Genomic DNA, 17,822 nt, shown 5'->3' with positions numbered 1-17,822 from the left:
GCCTCAGTCCAGTCTGGTGATAGGAACATAGTTGTTTGTTGTGTCATACTCTGTACTTTCTGTATCTTAAAAAATTCCCCCCTTCGCATACAAAAAGGCAAGGCTGATTTTTTTACAAAGTTGCAAAGACAGTTCAATGGTAAAGGTACTCTTTTCAACAAATTATGCTAGAGCAACTAGGCATCCATAGGCAATTAAATGAACATCAACCTAAACCTTATAAAAATTAATTCAAAATGGATTACAGGCTGGGCCTGTGGTAGGTCTGAGCTACTTGGGAAGCTGAAGTGGGAGGATCACTTGGGCTCAGGAGTTCTGGGCTGTAGTGTGCTATGCCAATTAAGTTTGGCATCAGTATGGTGGCCTCCTAGAAATGGGGGACTAGCAGGATTAGTGCTAGGATTACAGTGTGAGCCACCACGCCTGGCCTCTCTTCTAACTTTTCATTATGAGCTAATTGTAGATTCACATGTAGTTTTAAGAAATATACAGACAGATCACATGCATGCACCCTTTGCAGTTCCCCATGGTGACATCTTCCAGAACTGTAACATATCACAACCAGGATGTTGACGTTGATACACTTTACCGGTCTTATTCAGATTTCCCTAGTTTTATTTTGTGTTTGTGTATTTATTTCTTACATCACACATTTAGGTTTGTGTATCTGTCACCATAGTCAAAATACAAAGAGTTCCATTACCACAGAGCTCCCTTTTGTTGTCCTTTAATAAATAAACATACACCTCCCAATCCCTAACCCCTGCAACCACTAATCTGTTATCCATTACTATAATATTCTCCTTTCCAGAATTTTGTTACATAAATGAATTCATACTGTGTATAATCTTTTGGGATTTCTTTTTTTCACTAGGCATCATTCTCTGGAGCTTCATCTAAGTCGCATGTATCAATAGTTGGTTCCTTTTCATTGCTCGGTAGTATTCCATGGTTTGGGTGTACCAGTTTGTTTAATCATTCCCCTGTTGAGGGACATCTGTGTTGTTTCCAGTTTCTGGCTATTACAGGTAAAGCTGATATGAATGTTTATGTGTAGATTTGTATGAACATAAATTTCCCTTTCACTGGGATAAGTGCTTAGGGGTGTAATTGATAGGTCATGTGGTAATGGTGCAGTTAGTTTTTATAAGAAACTGCCTAACTGCTTTCCAGAGTGGGTATACCATTCTACATTCCTACCAGCAATGGGTGAGCAATCCAGTTTCTTTGCATCCTCACCAGCATTTGGTCATGTCACTATTTTTTACTTTGGCTATTTTGATAGATGTGTAATGAGATCTCTTGGTGATTTTAATTTACATTTCATGTGCTTATTTGCCATCTATATATCCTCTTTGTAAAATGCCTTTTTATGTCTTTTGCCCTATTTTTAAAACTATTCACATTTGCAGGTTCTTTATATATTCTAGATATTGGTTCTTTGTTGGATTTGTGGTTTGCAAATATTTTCTTTCAGTCTGTAGCTTGGTGTTTTTATCTTCTTTTTTTTTTTTTTTTTTTTGAGACAGAGTCTCACTTTGTTGTCCAGGCTAGAGTGAGTGCCATGGCGTCAGCCTAGCTCACAGCAACCTCAAACTCCTGGGCTTGAGTGATCCTTCTGCCTCAGCCTCCCGAGTAGCTGGGACTACAGGCATGCGCCACCATGCCCGGCTAATTTTTTTTTTTTTTTATATATATATCAGTTGGCCAATTAATTTCTTTCTATTTCTAGTAGAGACGGGGTCTCGCTCTTGCTCAGGCTGGTTTTGAACTCCTGACCTTGAGCAATCCGCCCGCCTCGGCCTCCCAAGAGCTAGGATTACAGGCGTGAGCCACAGCGCCCGGCCTGTTTTTATCTTCTTAACAAGGTTTCTTGTGAAGTAAATTTGTTTAATATTGATGAAGTCCCGTTTACCAATATTTCCCTTTGCAGGTCATTCTCTTGGTGTTAAATCTAAGAACAGTTTGCCTAGCCCTAGATTCTGAAGATTTTTTTCCTGTTTCTTTTTCTAAAAGTTTTATAGTTTTATATTTTGCATTTAAGTCTATGACCCATTTTTTTTTTTTTAAGAGACAAGGTCTTCCTAATGTTTCCTTAGCTGGAATGCAGTGGCTATTCACAGGTATGATCCTACTACTAATCAGCAAGGGACTTTGACTTGCTCCTTTTCTAACCTGGGCCAGTTCACCCCTACTTAGGCTATCTGCTAGTCCCCCATTTCTAGGAGGCCACCATACTGATGCCAAACTTAATTGGCATAGCACACTACAGCCCAGAACTCTTGAGCCCAAGTGATCCTCCCACTTCAGCTTCCCAAGTAGCTCAGACCTACCACAGGCCCAGCCTGTAATCCATTTTGAATTAATTTTTATAAGGTTTAGGTTGATGTTCATTTATTTGCCTATGGATGCCTAGTTGCTCTAGCATAATTTGTTGAAAAGAGTACCTTTACCATTGAACTGTCTTTGTAACTTTGTAAAAAAATCAGCCCTGCATTTTTGTACTCAAAGGAGGGAATTTTTTAAGATACAGAAAGTACAGAGTATGACACAACAAACAACTATGTTCCTATCACCAGACTCAACACTGATATTTATTAATATTTTGTCATTTGTCATTTGCGTCAAGTCTTTTTTATTGTTGTTTTTTTTGAGACAGTCTCGCTTTGTTGCCCAGGCTAGAGTGAGTGCTGTGGCGTCAGCCTAGCTCACAGCAACCTCAAACTCATGGGCTCAAGCGATCCTCCTGCCTCAGCCTCCCGAGTAGCTGGGACTACAGGCATGCGCCACCATGCCCAGCTAATTTTTTCTATATATATTAGTTGGCCAATTAATTTCTTTCTATTTATAGTAGAGATGGGGTCTAGCTCTTGCTCAGACTGTTTTCGAACTCCTGACCTAAAGCAATCTGCCCGCCTCGGCCTCCCAGAGTGCTAAGATTATAGGCGTGAGCCACTGCGCCTGGCCTCAATATTCTCTTTCATCTTTTCTATTGAAGTTCCTATTTTGTACATCATTTTTAACTGTTTCTGATTGTGTCTAATTGTTTCTGATTGTTTCTTTTTCATAGCCTCCCATTCTTGTTTCATGTAGAATAGCATTAACCTCTTTTCTCTTGAGGATATTAATTATAGCCTTCTATAAGTTATTTTTCACTTATTGACTCTTCTTTTATGCTTTTTTTCTATGTATTTGTTTTTTGTGTTTTGTTTTCTATGTATTTGTTTTTTGTGTTTTTTTTTTTTTGAGACAGTCTCGCTTTGTTGCCCAGGCTAGAGTGAGTGCCATGGCGTCAGCCTAGCTTACAGCAACCTCAAACTCCTGGGCTCAAGCAATCCTCCTGCCTCAGCCTCCCAAGTAGCTGGGACTACAGGCATGCACCACCATGCCCAGCAAATTTTTTGTATATATTAGTTGGCCAATTAATTTCTTTCTATTTATAGTAGAGATGGGGTCTCGCTATTGCTCAGGCTGGTTTCGAACTCCTGACCCTTGAGCAATCCGCCCGTCTCAGCCTCCCAGAGTGTTCCGTATGTATTTGAATCATGTTATTTGAATTGTGTGTTAAGTCCTTGTGTTAGGAGTTTTCCTTAATTATCTGGAAGTCTTGGCTGTTAGTTTATAGGAGTTGGGTCCTTTAAAGCTGCTTAGAAGCTCTTTCTACATGAGTGAGCTTCAAATTAAAATGATCAGACAGCTAGCTTATTGTTTTTTGGGGTTTTTTTTGAGACATAGTCTCGCTTTGTTGCCCAGGCTAGAGTGAGTGCTGTGGCGTCAGCCTAGCTCACAGCAACCTCAAACTCCTGGGCTCAAGCAATCCTACTGCCTCAGCCTCCCAAGTAGCTGGGACTACAGGCATGCACCACCATGCCCGGCTAATGTTTTCTATATATATTAGTTGGCCAATTAATTTCTTTCTATTTATAGTAGAGACAGGGTCTCGCTCTTGCTCAGGCTGGTTTCGAACTCCTGACCTTGAGCAATCCAACTGCCTTGGCCTCCCAGAGTGCTAGGATTACAGGCGTGAGCCACCGCGCCCGGCCAAGCTTATTGTTGATGTATGCCACATGACAAAATTCTTTTATCTGGTGCTGTTAAGTTTCTCTAGAGAAGAGTTCTGTCTATTGCCTAGTGGGATCCAGCTTGCAGAAGAGTATAGGAAATGATAGGGCGGATGGGGCAAGGATTCTCACTGTTTATCTTTTGGGTTTTCATGCGTTTCCTTGTTTTTAGCTCTCTGCCTCACCTTGCCTTCCATCAAAGGTGTAGGACTAAGTCATTTTGTCTCTCTGTAGGACCTTCCTAGGTCCTAGCTTCCCACATTTGGCCAAATCAGCCAAAATCTTCCCATCTTCTTTCTGTCTTCCAAATTGGGTTGAAATCTCTGTCTGTAGATGTCTCCACTGCCATTTTTTGGGTTTGTACCAAATAGTTCCTTTATTGTCATTTTAGTTAGGCTATTTGGTAGATGGAGTGGCATTGACATGTGTTGTCATCCTACCATATTAAACTGGAATTTAAGAGATTTGGTTTGAGCATCTTTTATAAATGAGTAGTAGAAATTTTTATCTGTAGCTAGATATTTGGGGAATATACCCTATTTTTCTTTCCCTCCCTCTCTTTCTCTTTTTTTCAAACATACTCCTCACTTCTGTCTGAGATCTCATCAGAATGGCCTTTACCATCCATATTTCTACCAATGTTCTGATCATGATCACTTAGGTAATCCCTAATAAAATTAAGCCTTTCTCTATAGCTCTTCTTTTCTGATATCTTACCAGAATTGCCCTTTATTCTCTGTTCATGGCAATGGAGGCCTTTTTCTAGCATGCATCTCCAAATTCTTTCAGCCTCTTCCCCATGACCCATTTCCAAAGCTGCTTCCACATTTTCAGGTATCTGTTATAGCTGCACTTCACTTCTCAGTGACAATTTCTGTCTTAGTCCATTGTGGACTCCCTCTCTCTTTTGAGTGGAAATATATTTATTTCAAGTAGTATATATTATCATAAAAAGCATTAAATGATATGAAACTGTAGACTAGAGAGTGAAAGACTCCCTTGTCACCATCCCCAATAGTAATTGACACCTACCTTTACATTGTCCGACTTTGAACATATACATTGCCTCCACTTCTTCTTTATTCTAGCTTGTTTGTCTCATTTTCTTCAGGTCTCCAGGAAACCTAGAGAAGAACCGTTACGGGGATGTACCCTGCCTGGACCAAACTAGGGTGAAGCTGACAAAGCGAAGTGGCCATACTCAGGTAGACAGATAAATGCTATCTTTTTAGGAGTACTGAGGGAATTGCGCTTCTTCCAAAGTAGAGCTTTAATTCTATAGTGGAGTGAAAATGGACTCTAAAGCCAGGGAGATAAGATTCGAATTCACATTTTGCTACATACTAGTAGCAAAATGTAATCATAGGCAAGTTCCTAAATGCCCATCTCACAGTACTGCGAGGATATTAAGTAAAATTCTTTATGTGAATGCTGATAGTACAAGGTCTGATATTTTATAGGTGCTTGATAAATGTTTAATTATTTTTTATTTTACTCCATAGTTGTAAAGTCATGGTCATATAGTCCAATTCAGTTGGTGAGTGTATTGTATATTTTGTATTGATGCAAGGCAACTTTGATTATAAGTGACCTCTTATTTTTCTATGTAGGTCTGAAAAATATTATAGACAGCCAGTTTTTACATAATGTAAAAAATGTCTAGGGATTGAGATGAAACAAATGACTATATTATTTAATGCATTCATTTGATATCTATACATATTACTAATCACAGGCTGGGCATTGCGGCTCATGCCTTTAATCCCAGCACTTTGGAGGCCAAGGTGAGAGGATCACTTGAGGCCAGGAGTTCAAGACCAGCCTGGGTAACATAGTGAGACCTAATCTTTACAAAAAACAAGAAAAATTAGCTGGGCATGATGGTATATGTCTGTAGTCCCAGCTAGTTGGAAGGCTGAAGCAGGACAGTTGCTTGAGCCCAGGAGTTTGAGGCTGCAGTGAGCTGTGATCTTGCCATTGCACTCCAGCCTGGGTGACAGAGCAAGACCATGTCTTTAAAAAGAAAATTATTTAATCTCTTCACATGTACCTTTAACATGGGAGTCTTTGTTGTCATTTGAGCACTTTTTGTCAATCTAACATGGTTTTCCAAAGTACAGCATTTTTATTTCCTCTTAAGTGTATGGTATTCTCACTGGAAAGTTTATCCTAAATCAGAAAAATCTATTAGGATAACATTAGGACAGGTGTTTCTCATTCGCCTTGCATCTCATGCATCATCTATAATTGATCATTCACTTACTCCTTTTTTAAAATCCTCTTTAATATAATTTGTTTACAGCAACATCCAACTTTAGAATTTTGAGACATAGTCTCGCTTTGTTGCCCAGGCTAGAGTGAGTGCTGTGGCATCAGCCTAGCTCACAGCAACCTCAGACTCCTGGGCTCAAGTGATCCTCCTGCCTCAGCCTCCTGAGTAGCTGGGACTACAAGCATGTGCCACCATGCACGGCTAATTTTTTCTATATATATTAGTTGGCCAATTAATTTCTTTCTATTTATAGTAGAGATGGGGTCTCACTGTTGCTCAGGCTGGTTTCGAACTCCTGACCTCGAGCAATCCACCGGCCTCGGGCTCCCAGAGTGCTGGGATTACAGGTGTGAGCCACCGCGCGCAGCCCAACTTTAGAATTTTGAAATGAGTTACTGAATAGGTATTATATTTCTTTTTTTCCCCTTTCTGATACACATATTTTATCTAGTGATCTCTGTAAGCATCCAAAAAAAAAAAGGCATTGTTTGAGGTTGCTGGTCAAAGTAAAGGAATTTAAATAGTGCCCCTTTAACATGATAAGGACAACTTATATCACCCCCCTCTTTTTCCCGGAGATAATTTTTAGAAAAATCATTGTCTTGCATTTGGGCATACATGCTATGTGGATTAGGACCTGATAATTATGTTTTACTCTCTCTTGACCCTATTGTTTTAAGCACATAAACTGAATTCACAGCCCTTTTCAGAACTCTTGCAGAGAGTTTTCCTACAGGATCATCAGCTAAAAGTCTGGCTCACTTGAGGGTAAATTCATGGTACTGCTAAGATTGTCATAGTATATGTTCTAAAGGACGGAGTACAATGGTTCAGCTGAGGCTCTGGAGTCAGAGATAGCTGTATTTCTCTATTTTGTTGCCTTCTCTATCTCTAGTACCTAGAGTGGTGCCTGGCACATATTAGACATTCAGGAAATATTTGTGAATGAGCGAATCTCAGTGTGCCTGGACACCATTCTAGTCACTCTTTGGTTAATCTAAAGATCATTTCCTGATTTGTAGTCTCTTTCATTACTATAGACATTGTCAGAGGCTCTTTGTTTTGTTTTAGTTTTGGTTTTTTTGACATTAAGTTACTATTTTTTTTGAGACAGGATCTCAATCTGTCACCTAGTTTGGAGTGTAGTAGTGCCATCATAGCTCACTACAGCCCCCAACTCCTGGGCTCAAGATCAGTCCTCATGCCTCAGCCTTCCAAGTATCTAGGACTAAAGGTGTGCACTAGCATACCTGGCTAATGTGTAACAATTTTTTTTGTAGAGACAGGGTCTCACTATGTTGCCTACGCTAGTCTTGAACTCCTGGCTTGAAGCAATCCTATTGCCTTGGCCTACCCAAAGTGCTGAGATTACAGGTGTGAGTGACCATGCCAGGTCCAACATTAAATTATTTATTTAACTTCAGGGACATGATACTTTTGTGGTATTTCTATCTTTGGGGCTATTCTTTCTTATTTTGTTTCTTAACTTTTATTTATTTTAATTGACAAAATTTTATGTATTTATGATATAATGCTTTGAAATATGTATACATTATGGAATGCCTAAATCAAGCCAGTTGTATGTATTACCTCACAAACCTTTTGTGTGTGTGTGGCAAAACACTTAAAATCTATTCTCTTTGCAATTTTCAAATATATAATACATTGTTATTTGGAATATTCAGGTTTATTAGTGAATTGGTTACTTGATTTGCTCCTGGAATTTTAAAGTTGTTAGTTGCAGTTTCTGTTTGGGCTACTATAACAAAAATATCATAGACTGGGCAGCTTATAAACAATAGAAATTTATTTCTCACTGTTTTGGAGGTTGAGAAGTCCAAGATCGAGGTGCTGGCAGAATCGTGTCTGGTGAGGGCCATTTTCCTGGTTCATAGACCTCCATCTATCATTGCATCCTCACTTGGAGGAAGCAGCAAGGGAGCTCTTTGGAACTCTTCTTTTTTATAAGGGTGCTAATCCATTTGTCTTCCTGGTCTCCATGACCTAATCACCTATCAAAGGTCCCAGCTCCTAATACCATCACATTGGGAGTTGGGATTTCTACATATAAAGGAGAGGGACAGGACACAAACATTCAGTCTATGGTGATGGTCCATAACATAGTGCCCTTGGTTTGGTTCTTTCTACTATTTCAGTTCCTCAAAGTCCACAAGTCTATGCTTTGTCTCTTAAGTCATTTTTCACTTTAATTTCCTATGATTCTTCTGAAATTGTTCATTTCAGACAAGGATGCTGAAAGCTGATATGTCCTTAGTTACTAACATAATGAAATAATAAGTCATCTTGAAAGAGGTGACATTTCAAAGCATGAAGATAACTCCTGGGGTAACAGCTTATATATCACTTTCATAATAGTGTTGATTGGCATATATCAGGTAAATCTTTTATACTTTTCTATCCTTCTCCCTTGGGTCCTAGAGGATATATCACTTGTCTGTGCCAGGCTGAATAGAGGATGGGTTTTGGCTGACTGTGGTGGGCCCTGGATTTGGAAGCTTGGTTGGGAGTGAGGCTTTTAGCATGCTGGGTCTCCTGCATGTGGTCTATTAGTTCAGTGAAATTGTTTGAATTAGGATAGAACATAGTAGTATGAGGTCAATACTAGCTGCTGTTGGAAGAGAAAACTCTCAACTAATTACTCCACTATTTATTTTGTCAAAATAAAAGTTTCCAAGTTGGAGAGGGGCTGTGGGGTATTGACAGTTCAAACTGCCCTTTAAGTGATAGGACCCACTGGAGAAAGGGTGCCAGGGCTGAGGAAGGAATCAGTCTGACCTCTCTATAGTGAAGAAGTAGAGTATGAATTGTCCCTAGTTTGCTACTGAATCTTTTTTTCTTTTGTCTTTCTATAACCTTCCATTGCCTCCTCTGTCCATTCTACTGCCTCTGTCCATTCAACTCCCAACTATTAATAGTTGTATTATGACTTGAAACTGTAGCTGCATCAGTGTTTCTTTTTTTCTTTCTCTTTTTTGAGACAATCTCGCTCTGCTGCCCAGGCAAGAGTGCAGTGGTGTCGTCATAGCTCACTGCAACCTCCAACTTCTGGGCACAAGCGATCTTTCTGCCTCAGAAAGATATAGCTGGGTCTATATAGATCCTTGCCACCAGGCCTGGCTGATTTCTTCTATTTTTAGTAGCGTTTTTCTGCCTTGACTCCCAGAATGAGGATTATCAGCGTGAGCCAACCTCACCTGGTTTCAGTGTTTCTCTTTTATCAACCTGGATTAAAGGATGTTGGCAGAGATCTTGTGAGTAGGTATAATAAAAAAAATGATGTTGAAGTACATAAGATTGAGGACATTAGGAGATGGGAGAAATATCTGGAAGATAGGGAGTTAGGAACTGTTCATTGAGACTCCTTTGAATTTGGCTGGAAGTTGCTTTGTATTCAGGTAGCGATGGAGTCTAGGTGTTTGGCCCCATTGTGGGTCCTGGGTATGAGATACAGCTTTCTTCCATCTACATTCACACTGTGCCTTTTGTGTGTGGCAGGATGGACAGGATGGATATTCCTACTCAGGTTACTTGGCTTTGCCTCTTATTTGGTCCTATGCTATGGTGCTCCAGCTCCTAATGGACCCTTTTTTTTTTTTATAAATAACAACTTTATTAAGATTTAATTCATCCATTTAAAGTATACATGTCGGCCGGGCGCTGTGGCTCACGCCTGTAATCCTAGCTCTTGGGAGGCCGAGGCGGGCGGATTGCTCGAGGTCAGGAGTTCAAGACCAGCCTGAGCAAGAGCGAGACCCCGTCTCTACTATAAATAGAAAGAAATTAATTGGCCAACGGATATATATATAAAGAATTAGCGGGGCATGGTGGCGCATGCCTGTAGTCCCAGCTACTCGGGGGGCTGAGGCAGAAGGATCACTCAAGCCCAGGAGTTTGAGGTTGCTGTGAGCTAGGCTGACGCCACGGCACTCACTCTAGCCTGGACAACAAAGTGAGACTCTGTCTCAAAAAAAAAAAAAAAAAAAAAAAAGTATACATGTCAATGGTTTTTAATATATTTACAGAGTTGTGCAACCATCACCATAATCAACTCAACCCCCCAACTCCCAGAAAGAGTCTTGCTTCTGTCACACAGGCTAGAGTACAGTGGCACAATCATAGCTCACTGTAACCTCAAACTCCTGGGCTCAGGCAGTCCTCCTGCCTCAACCTCCCAAAGTGCTTGGATTACAGGTGTGAGCCACCATGACCAGCTACCTTTTACCCATTTTTAAATTGGCTTATTTATCTTTTTATTATTGAGTTGTAAGAGTTCTTTTTTTTTTTTTTTTTTTTTGAGACAGAGTCTCGCTTTGTTGCCTAGGCTAGAGTGAGTGCCATGGCGTCAGCCTAGCTCACAGCAACCTCAAACTCCTGGGCTCAAGCAATCCTTCTGCCTCAGCCTCCCAAGTAGCTGGGACTACAGGCATGTGCCACCATGCCCAGCTAATTTTTTCTATATATATTAGTTGGCCAATTAGTTTCTTTCTATTTATAGTAGAGACGGGGTCTCGCTCTTGCTCAGGCTGGTTTTGAACTCCTGACTTCGAGCAATCCACCCACCTCAGCCTCCCAGAGAGCTAGGATTACAGGCGTGAGCCACCTCGCCCGGCAGGAGTTCTTAATGTATCCTAGATACAAGTTTCTTACCAAATATATGCATTGTATGGGTTATTCTTTTTATCTTTCTTGATGAGTCCTTTGAAGCACAAAAGTTTTTAATTTTAATGTAGCCCAATTTTTTTCTTTTCTTTTGTCACTTGTGCCTTTGATGTCATATCCAAGAAGCTTTACCTAACCCAAGGTCATGAAGATTTACTCCTTTACTTTCTTTTAAGAGATTTTTTTAAAGCGTGAAACAAAGTTTATTGAGGAAGGCCAAGATAGGTTTATAGAGCAAGAGCAAGATACATTTGCCACAGACAGGAACAGGCCTATTGTCATAACAAAAGGGCTCTTTTAAGAGTTTTATAGTTTTGATCTCTTATATTAGTTCTGTGATCCATTTTGAGTTCATTTTTGTTTATGGTATGAGGAAGGGATTAGCTTGATTGTTCCGCATTTCGATATCCAGTTGTCCATGCACCATTTGTTGAAGGAGGTTTTGAATTGACCCTTTCACTCCTCACTTTCTGCTTGACAAGGCAATATTCACACCTTCAGTTATACTTACCCAGTACATCATTTTATGACCCAAATTGTATATTCCATGAAGCTGAAATGATGTCTCCTTTTTATCATCAGACAGATTACATCAATGCCAGTTTCATGGATGGCTATAAGCAGAAGAATGCTTACATTGGTACACAAGGTAAGCTGGTCCAGCCCTCACATGTTGGTTTTGTGCCATGTACCTGTGATTCCTTGTGCCAGATGACGGCATAATTTTTAAAGGAACTGCTAACTTCAGTTGTTTTGTGCCCAATAAATCCCAACCTTTCATAAATATTGGTAGTGGTTGAAAAAGACAGATGAGAGCTGTAAGGTTTCTGTACCAGGTGTGGCTGTAAACCCATTGTATAGAGATAAACTGGAGATTTAAACACATAACACTACTGCCTGCATCTTTTTTTTTTTTTTTTTTTTGAGACAGAGTCTCACTCTGTTGCCTCCGGCTTAGGGCGTCAGGACTCGCCATCCAGTGACATGCTCTTCCTGTCCAGTAAGAGGCTGTGAATGGCAGTGGGGTTTCCCAGAGACTAGGTACAATGGAGGAATGAGTGTTGCTGACCTAACAGGTCTTTGTTGGTCTCTGTACAGAGCACTGGCACAAATGTTCTGACATAAATATTCTGTGCTAAGTCTGCCAATGAAGTGCTACACCTTAGGAGGATTTCAGATGGAGTGTCTATAAATGCTCCTATGGGCCCAGTACTCCTCCTGACCTGTGGCTTCTGTACCACAGAAGAATATCATGTCACCTTCTGAGAGGGGGGGAGGAAATCACAACACCGGAAGACAAAATAGGCCACCATGTGGGTTTAGGGACTTTGACCATTGCAGAGCATGGCCAGCAAGGGATTTGGTGGATACCTCCTCAAGGTAATGAAGTAATCAAACTTAGTATCACCAATAATGGACAAAGTGACATTATATATGCCTCCTGATGTGAAGCAGTGAGAAATGCACATCACCTGTATTGTATGCTGCTAGTTTTAAAATATAAATCTAATCATGAGAAACAAACCAGACAAATACAGATTATGGGACATACTATAAGAAAACTGGCTCATACTTTTCAGTTAATGTCATGAAACACAAAAAAAGCAGTGAACTGTTCTAGATTAAAGGAGACTAAGAGATAACCAAAGGCAATATGTGATCTGTAATTGGATCCTCAGTTGCTAGGAAAAAACCTATTAAAGACAAACTATTAGGACAGTTGGAGGGGCTGGGTTCGGTGGCTCACACCTATAATCCTAGCACTCTGGGAGGCCGAGGTGGGCGGATTGCTCGAAGTCAGGAGTTCAAAACCAACCTGAGCAAGAGCGAGACCCCATCTCTACTATAAATAGAAAGAAATTAATTGGCCAACTAATATATAGAGAAAAAATTAACAGGGCATGGTGGCGCATGCCTGTAGTCCCAGCTACTCAGGAGGCTGAGGCAGGAGGATTGCTTGAGTCCAGGAGTTTGAGGTTGCTGTGAGCTAGGCTGACTCCACGGCACTCTAGCCCAGGCAACAGAGTGAGACTCTGTCTCAAAAAAAAATAAAAAAATAAAATAAATGGAGACGTTTTGTAAACTTCCACTTTGTAATCCCTTTTTCTAATCCTCCCACTTTGGGATTACAAAATGGGAGGATTGCTTGAGGCCAGGAATCTAAGACCAGCCTGAGCAACATGGGCACACTTTTTATTAAATAAAATAAAATAAATGGAGACTTTTTGTAAGCTATCATTATATCAATGTTAAATTATATCAGTGTGATAATGGTATTGTTCTATAGGAAGATATCCTTGTTTTCCTAATATATGCTCAAGTATTTAGGAGTAAAATACCATGATGCCTGCAACTTTTTAATTTTTTTTTAATTGTAAGAACACTTGAGATCTAACCTCTTATATTTTTAAGTGCACAATACAGTATCATTTAGTCTACAACTTACTTTTACATAGTTCTATAAAATGGAAAAATATGTATGTGTGTATAGAGAGAAATAAATGTTGCAAAATGATAGCTTTTTAGCTAAAGAATGTATGAGTGCTTTGTATTACTCTTTCAGCTTGTCTGTAGGTTTGAAATTGTTCAAACTGAAAGTTGGGGGAGAAAAAAGGGAAAAGGGGCTTTGGATTCACTCTAACCCTAAGATCCAGAGATAATGTTAACATTTTGCAGCATACATATTTTCCTAGATCTTTTCCTATGCATACACATAGATATAGACATATAAGTTATTTAACAAAATGGAGTCTTTCTATACATTGTCTTTTTTTTTTTTCCTTTAATGGTATCTTTTGACTACCTTTCACTGGCAGAAAATAACAGATCTTACAACTTTGGCTTTATGGACTACATAAATTATGGGTATGCCACAATTTAGCTAATCTTCTCTTGTTGGACATTTAGCTTACTTTCAAGACCTCACGTGGTTGCGGCAGTGTCTACTTCAGCAAAGAGGGAATTCCAGTATCATAAGATTTCAGTGCTTGCTAAAAGACTTAGCAAAAATGGTAACAAACCAGCAGACTTCTAGGGCAAAATCACCCTTAGTACTTCCCTGAAAGGAGAGAGGGGAAAAAGCATTGGGAAAGTACAATGAATTATCCTGAGTTGTTACTTTCTTGATTGAAAGGGAATTGGTGGTCCACACATGTTTTCAAAGTTCTTGCGGAGTGCTCAGCCCTGTGTAGGCTCTAACTATAAAAGCAGAACTTGACAACATGGTCCTTGTCCTCAGGATCATGTTTACTGAGACATCATCAAATCCTACAATGGTTAAGCTATTTAGATCTAGCTGTGCCATCAAGAGCTCAGAGGAGAAGTCGTCCCATAGGAATGTGGTGGCCAGAGAAAGCTTCCAGGAATAGGGAGCACTTGAACATGGGTGGACAGTGGATGGCATTGGAAGTGGGGGAGACAGTGTGAGCAGAGGAGTAGAGGGAGAAGTGAGCATGGTATGTCTGTATTGTGACACAGCAATTTTTTTTAGAAAGATTGAACCGGTCAGGGTATCCAGAATAGACTGGAAGGTAAGTGGAGACCTACTCAGAAAAGTAAATTAAGATGATGTTATAGTGACTCAGACAAAAGATGATGTGGTCCTTGTGGCAGGAAGAATAGGATGGGAAGAGGATAGGGGCAAAAGGATAAAACCAAAAACATTTCAAAGGCAAAAAAATCTGTATAATTTGGTGACTGACTGCTTCTGGGAAATGAAGGAAATAGATAAGTCAGAGTTTACCTCAATGTTTTAAGACTGAATGACTTAAGAATGCCAATATTGTTAACAGAGTTAATAAAGTTGAAAGATATAGCTAATTTTGAAGGAGGAGACTGAGTTGTGGATGTAATGGTTCTGAGATGATGGGATACGGAAGGATAATGGTTTAGTGGGCAACCTGTGATTATAAGGCTGAAGCTTAAGGTGAGATGAAAACAGCTAGAGACATGTACACAGGTAACACTGTCAGCCTGGGTGTGGTGGCTGAATCTCTGATGAGTAGGGCTAAACGGTGCTTCCCACACAGTAACCTCCCTACAGCTGTCCTGGGGAGCTTGCTCACATGCCGATTCTGCATTTCTAACACTTTTCCATATGATGCTCGTGATGCTGGTGCTGTCGGTCCAAGGACCACACTGAAAAACTGGGACGTGGAGACATGACCAGGGAGCTAATATCTGTGGTTTGGAGTTAGTAGTGGGGAGAAAAACAGAAAAACCTAAGAAAGAACAGATTGCTTCCCAGAGCCACGTTCCTTGTCTTCTTTTACTTCAGGCCCTTTGGAGAATACCTATCGTGATTTCTGGCTCATGGTATGGGAGCAAAAAGTCTTGGTGATTGTCATGACCACCCGGTGAGTTAATCCCTTTTTTTCCCAACTGATCCCCACCCCCACTCCATAAACTTGGGTCATTTAAGAGGGAGTTTAGCTCTTAGAAACAATGAAGATTAGGCTGGGAGCCCTGGCTCACACCTCTAATCCAAGTGCTTTGGGAGGCCGAAACCAGAAGATTATTTGAGGCCAGGAATTTGCGACCAGCTTGTACAACATAGTGAGATCCCGTCTCTACAAAAAAATAAAAATATTAACCACGTGTGGTGGAGCATGCCTATAGTCCCAGCTACTTTGTAGTCAGAGGTGGGGGGATCATTTGAGCCCAGGAGTTGGAGGCTGTATGCAGTGAACTATGAGCACTCCATTGCACTCCAGCCTGGATGACAGAGTAAGACCTTATCTCTCTATAAATTAAAAAAAAGATACAATGAGGATTAGGAAAGCCATGCAAAGATTTGGAGCTATCTTAGCATTTTCTCAGCGAATCCAGAGTTAACACAACCAAGGTGTGATAGACTGATAGATCTAATTTGTTAAAGCTTTAATTCATGGCTCTGGTGACCTGGTGCCAATTATAGCCTATTCTGAGGTCCTGGCCTTACTCACTGAAAGAAGTACTGGGAAACATGAGGCAATTCACCTTCAGTCTGGCCCCTATTTCCAGAGGGAAGCCGTCTTCCTGGTTCCTGAAGTACCAGTTCCTCCTTGTTCCCCATTTGCTACTTTTGACCATTTTTTCTGTTTGTAGATATTTCTACCTGTAGGAGAATTACAAAAAAAAAAAAAAACACAAAAAGAGGTGAAACATAGTGGGTCAGGCAAGAAGCTCTTAATGAAAGAAATATTTTTGAAATTTTTGTCTACAGATCTCCCAAATTTAAAGAATTACTTATTTCATTAATACCATTATTATCATTATAATTATAAGCTATTTCAGATGATGAGAAGAAAATGAAATAAGAATGTTTGCTCAGTTCCCTTCTTCAGGGCACTATTATAACCTTGATTTGGAGAGGAGGTAGGGGGAGAAGTACCACCTTGGAACACTTTGGGGCCACTGAAGAGTGATGGGGTGGGACTTTACATAAACCTCCCACTAGTAACCCAGGAACTGTCTTTCCCAGTCATTTATCAGCCCATAGCCCTTACCGGAGAAGAGCAGGAGCAGTGGCTGAGGTACAGGCCAGAGCGTTCTCTCTCACCCATCATATTTTCTCTACTGTTTTCTTTGTCCACTCTCAGTGTTTATCCCAGTTCTGTGAGAAGTACCATGAGATATCAGGAAAGAGACCAAATGATGTAGTAAGTGTTCAATAAACGTTGGCTAAAAGAGTCCATGCAGCAACTTTCCTGTTGTTAAATCTGTTTAGAATGAAGAGGCTTCCTTCCTTTTCTGCTGAGAATCAATGGTGTAAGTTAGAAGCAATGCAGGAGAAGACAGTGCTGCCTAGGGGTACAGCAGGTCTTTGGGGGAGCGGGTTATGCTGTGGTGAGTGAAAATGGAAGGCTTACCTTGCTCTGTTTCTTTTCAGCTTTGAGGAAGGTGGCAGGAGAAAGTGTGGCCAATACTGGCCTTTAGAAAAAGACTCTCGGGTCCGATTTGGCTTCCTCACAGTGACCAATCTAGGTGTGGAGAACATGAACCATTATAAGAAAACAACGCTAGAAATTCTCAACACAGAGGTAAATCCAGGTTTCTGTTTTCTCATCTTTTGAAACTTGGGGAGAATCACCACCATAAAGAATATCTGCAGAGGGAATAGACAGGATTCCAGGGAAGTTATAAGTTGCTTCTTTTTTCTGGGAACAGGATGAGGATAATTCAACTTAGAGCCAATATAGTCATATTATCTCAATTTAACAGTGGCATTTCATAGGAATAATGCTTACAACTAAAGAATTCTGTATCCTACAATATAGGAATTCTGCCTTTTTCAAACATTTAACCTTTCCTTTGGGCTTATAGTAGCAAAGCAATTGTTGGGAGAAGCAATTGGGAAAGGTGACAGTGGTAGACAGGAGCCTTGGTGGTAGGGACACTAGGGTATTGGGAATCTGGAAAGCAAGAGGTAGTCGGGGCAGGCAGAAATGACCTCATTAACTTTTGCTGCTTTTCTCATCTAAGGAGCGGCAGAAACGCCAGGTGACCCACTTCCAGTTCCTGAGCTGGCCAGATTATGGCGTCCCTTCCTCAGCAGCTTCCCTCATTGACTTTTTGAGAGTGGTCAGAAATCAGCAGAGTCTGGCTGTGAGCAGCACGGCAGTACGTTCCAAAGGGCAGTGTCCTGAGCCACCCATCGTGGTCCACTGCAGTGCAGGCATTGGCAGGACAGGTAATGCATCTGACAGGGCTCTTGGAGCCTCCAGAGGCAATAGGTAGGGAAGGAATAACAAAGCTCTCAGCCATATCTGTGATTGGAGAAAGAACTCATTTGATCCCTTGGCGGTAAATTGCTGTGAAAAATTCCTCTT

At 40.6% G+C, this 17,822-nt stretch overlaps 1 protein-coding gene across 1 annotated transcript in view; it reads left to right on the top strand.

Moving 5' to 3' along the window:
• The window catches only part of PTPN9 (protein tyrosine phosphatase non-receptor type 9), an 84,368-nt gene that overhangs the window by 64,028 nt on the left and 2,518 nt on the right, over window positions 1–17,822 (top strand). Inside the window, exons 8-12 of the mRNA XM_076004563.1 lie at window positions 5,173–5,266; window positions 11,596–11,662; window positions 15,290–15,368; window positions 16,883–17,033; window positions 17,476–17,683. Of these exons, the coding sequence (XP_075860678.1) occupies window positions 5,173–5,266; window positions 11,596–11,662; window positions 15,290–15,368; window positions 16,883–17,033; window positions 17,476–17,683 (599 nt within the window). The remainder of the gene's footprint in view (window positions 1–5,172; window positions 5,267–11,595; window positions 11,663–15,289; window positions 15,369–16,882; window positions 17,034–17,475; window positions 17,684–17,822) is intronic.

This window comes from Microcebus murinus, chromosome 6, assembly GCF_040939455.1.
Source record: "Microcebus murinus isolate Inina chromosome 6, M.murinus_Inina_mat1.0, whole genome shotgun sequence".
Classification (NCBI taxonomy): Eukaryota; Metazoa; Chordata; class Mammalia; order Primates; family Cheirogaleidae; genus Microcebus; species Microcebus murinus.
Note: the sequence above shows the minus strand (reverse complement) of the source record. Positions and strands in the feature narration are given on the sequence as shown.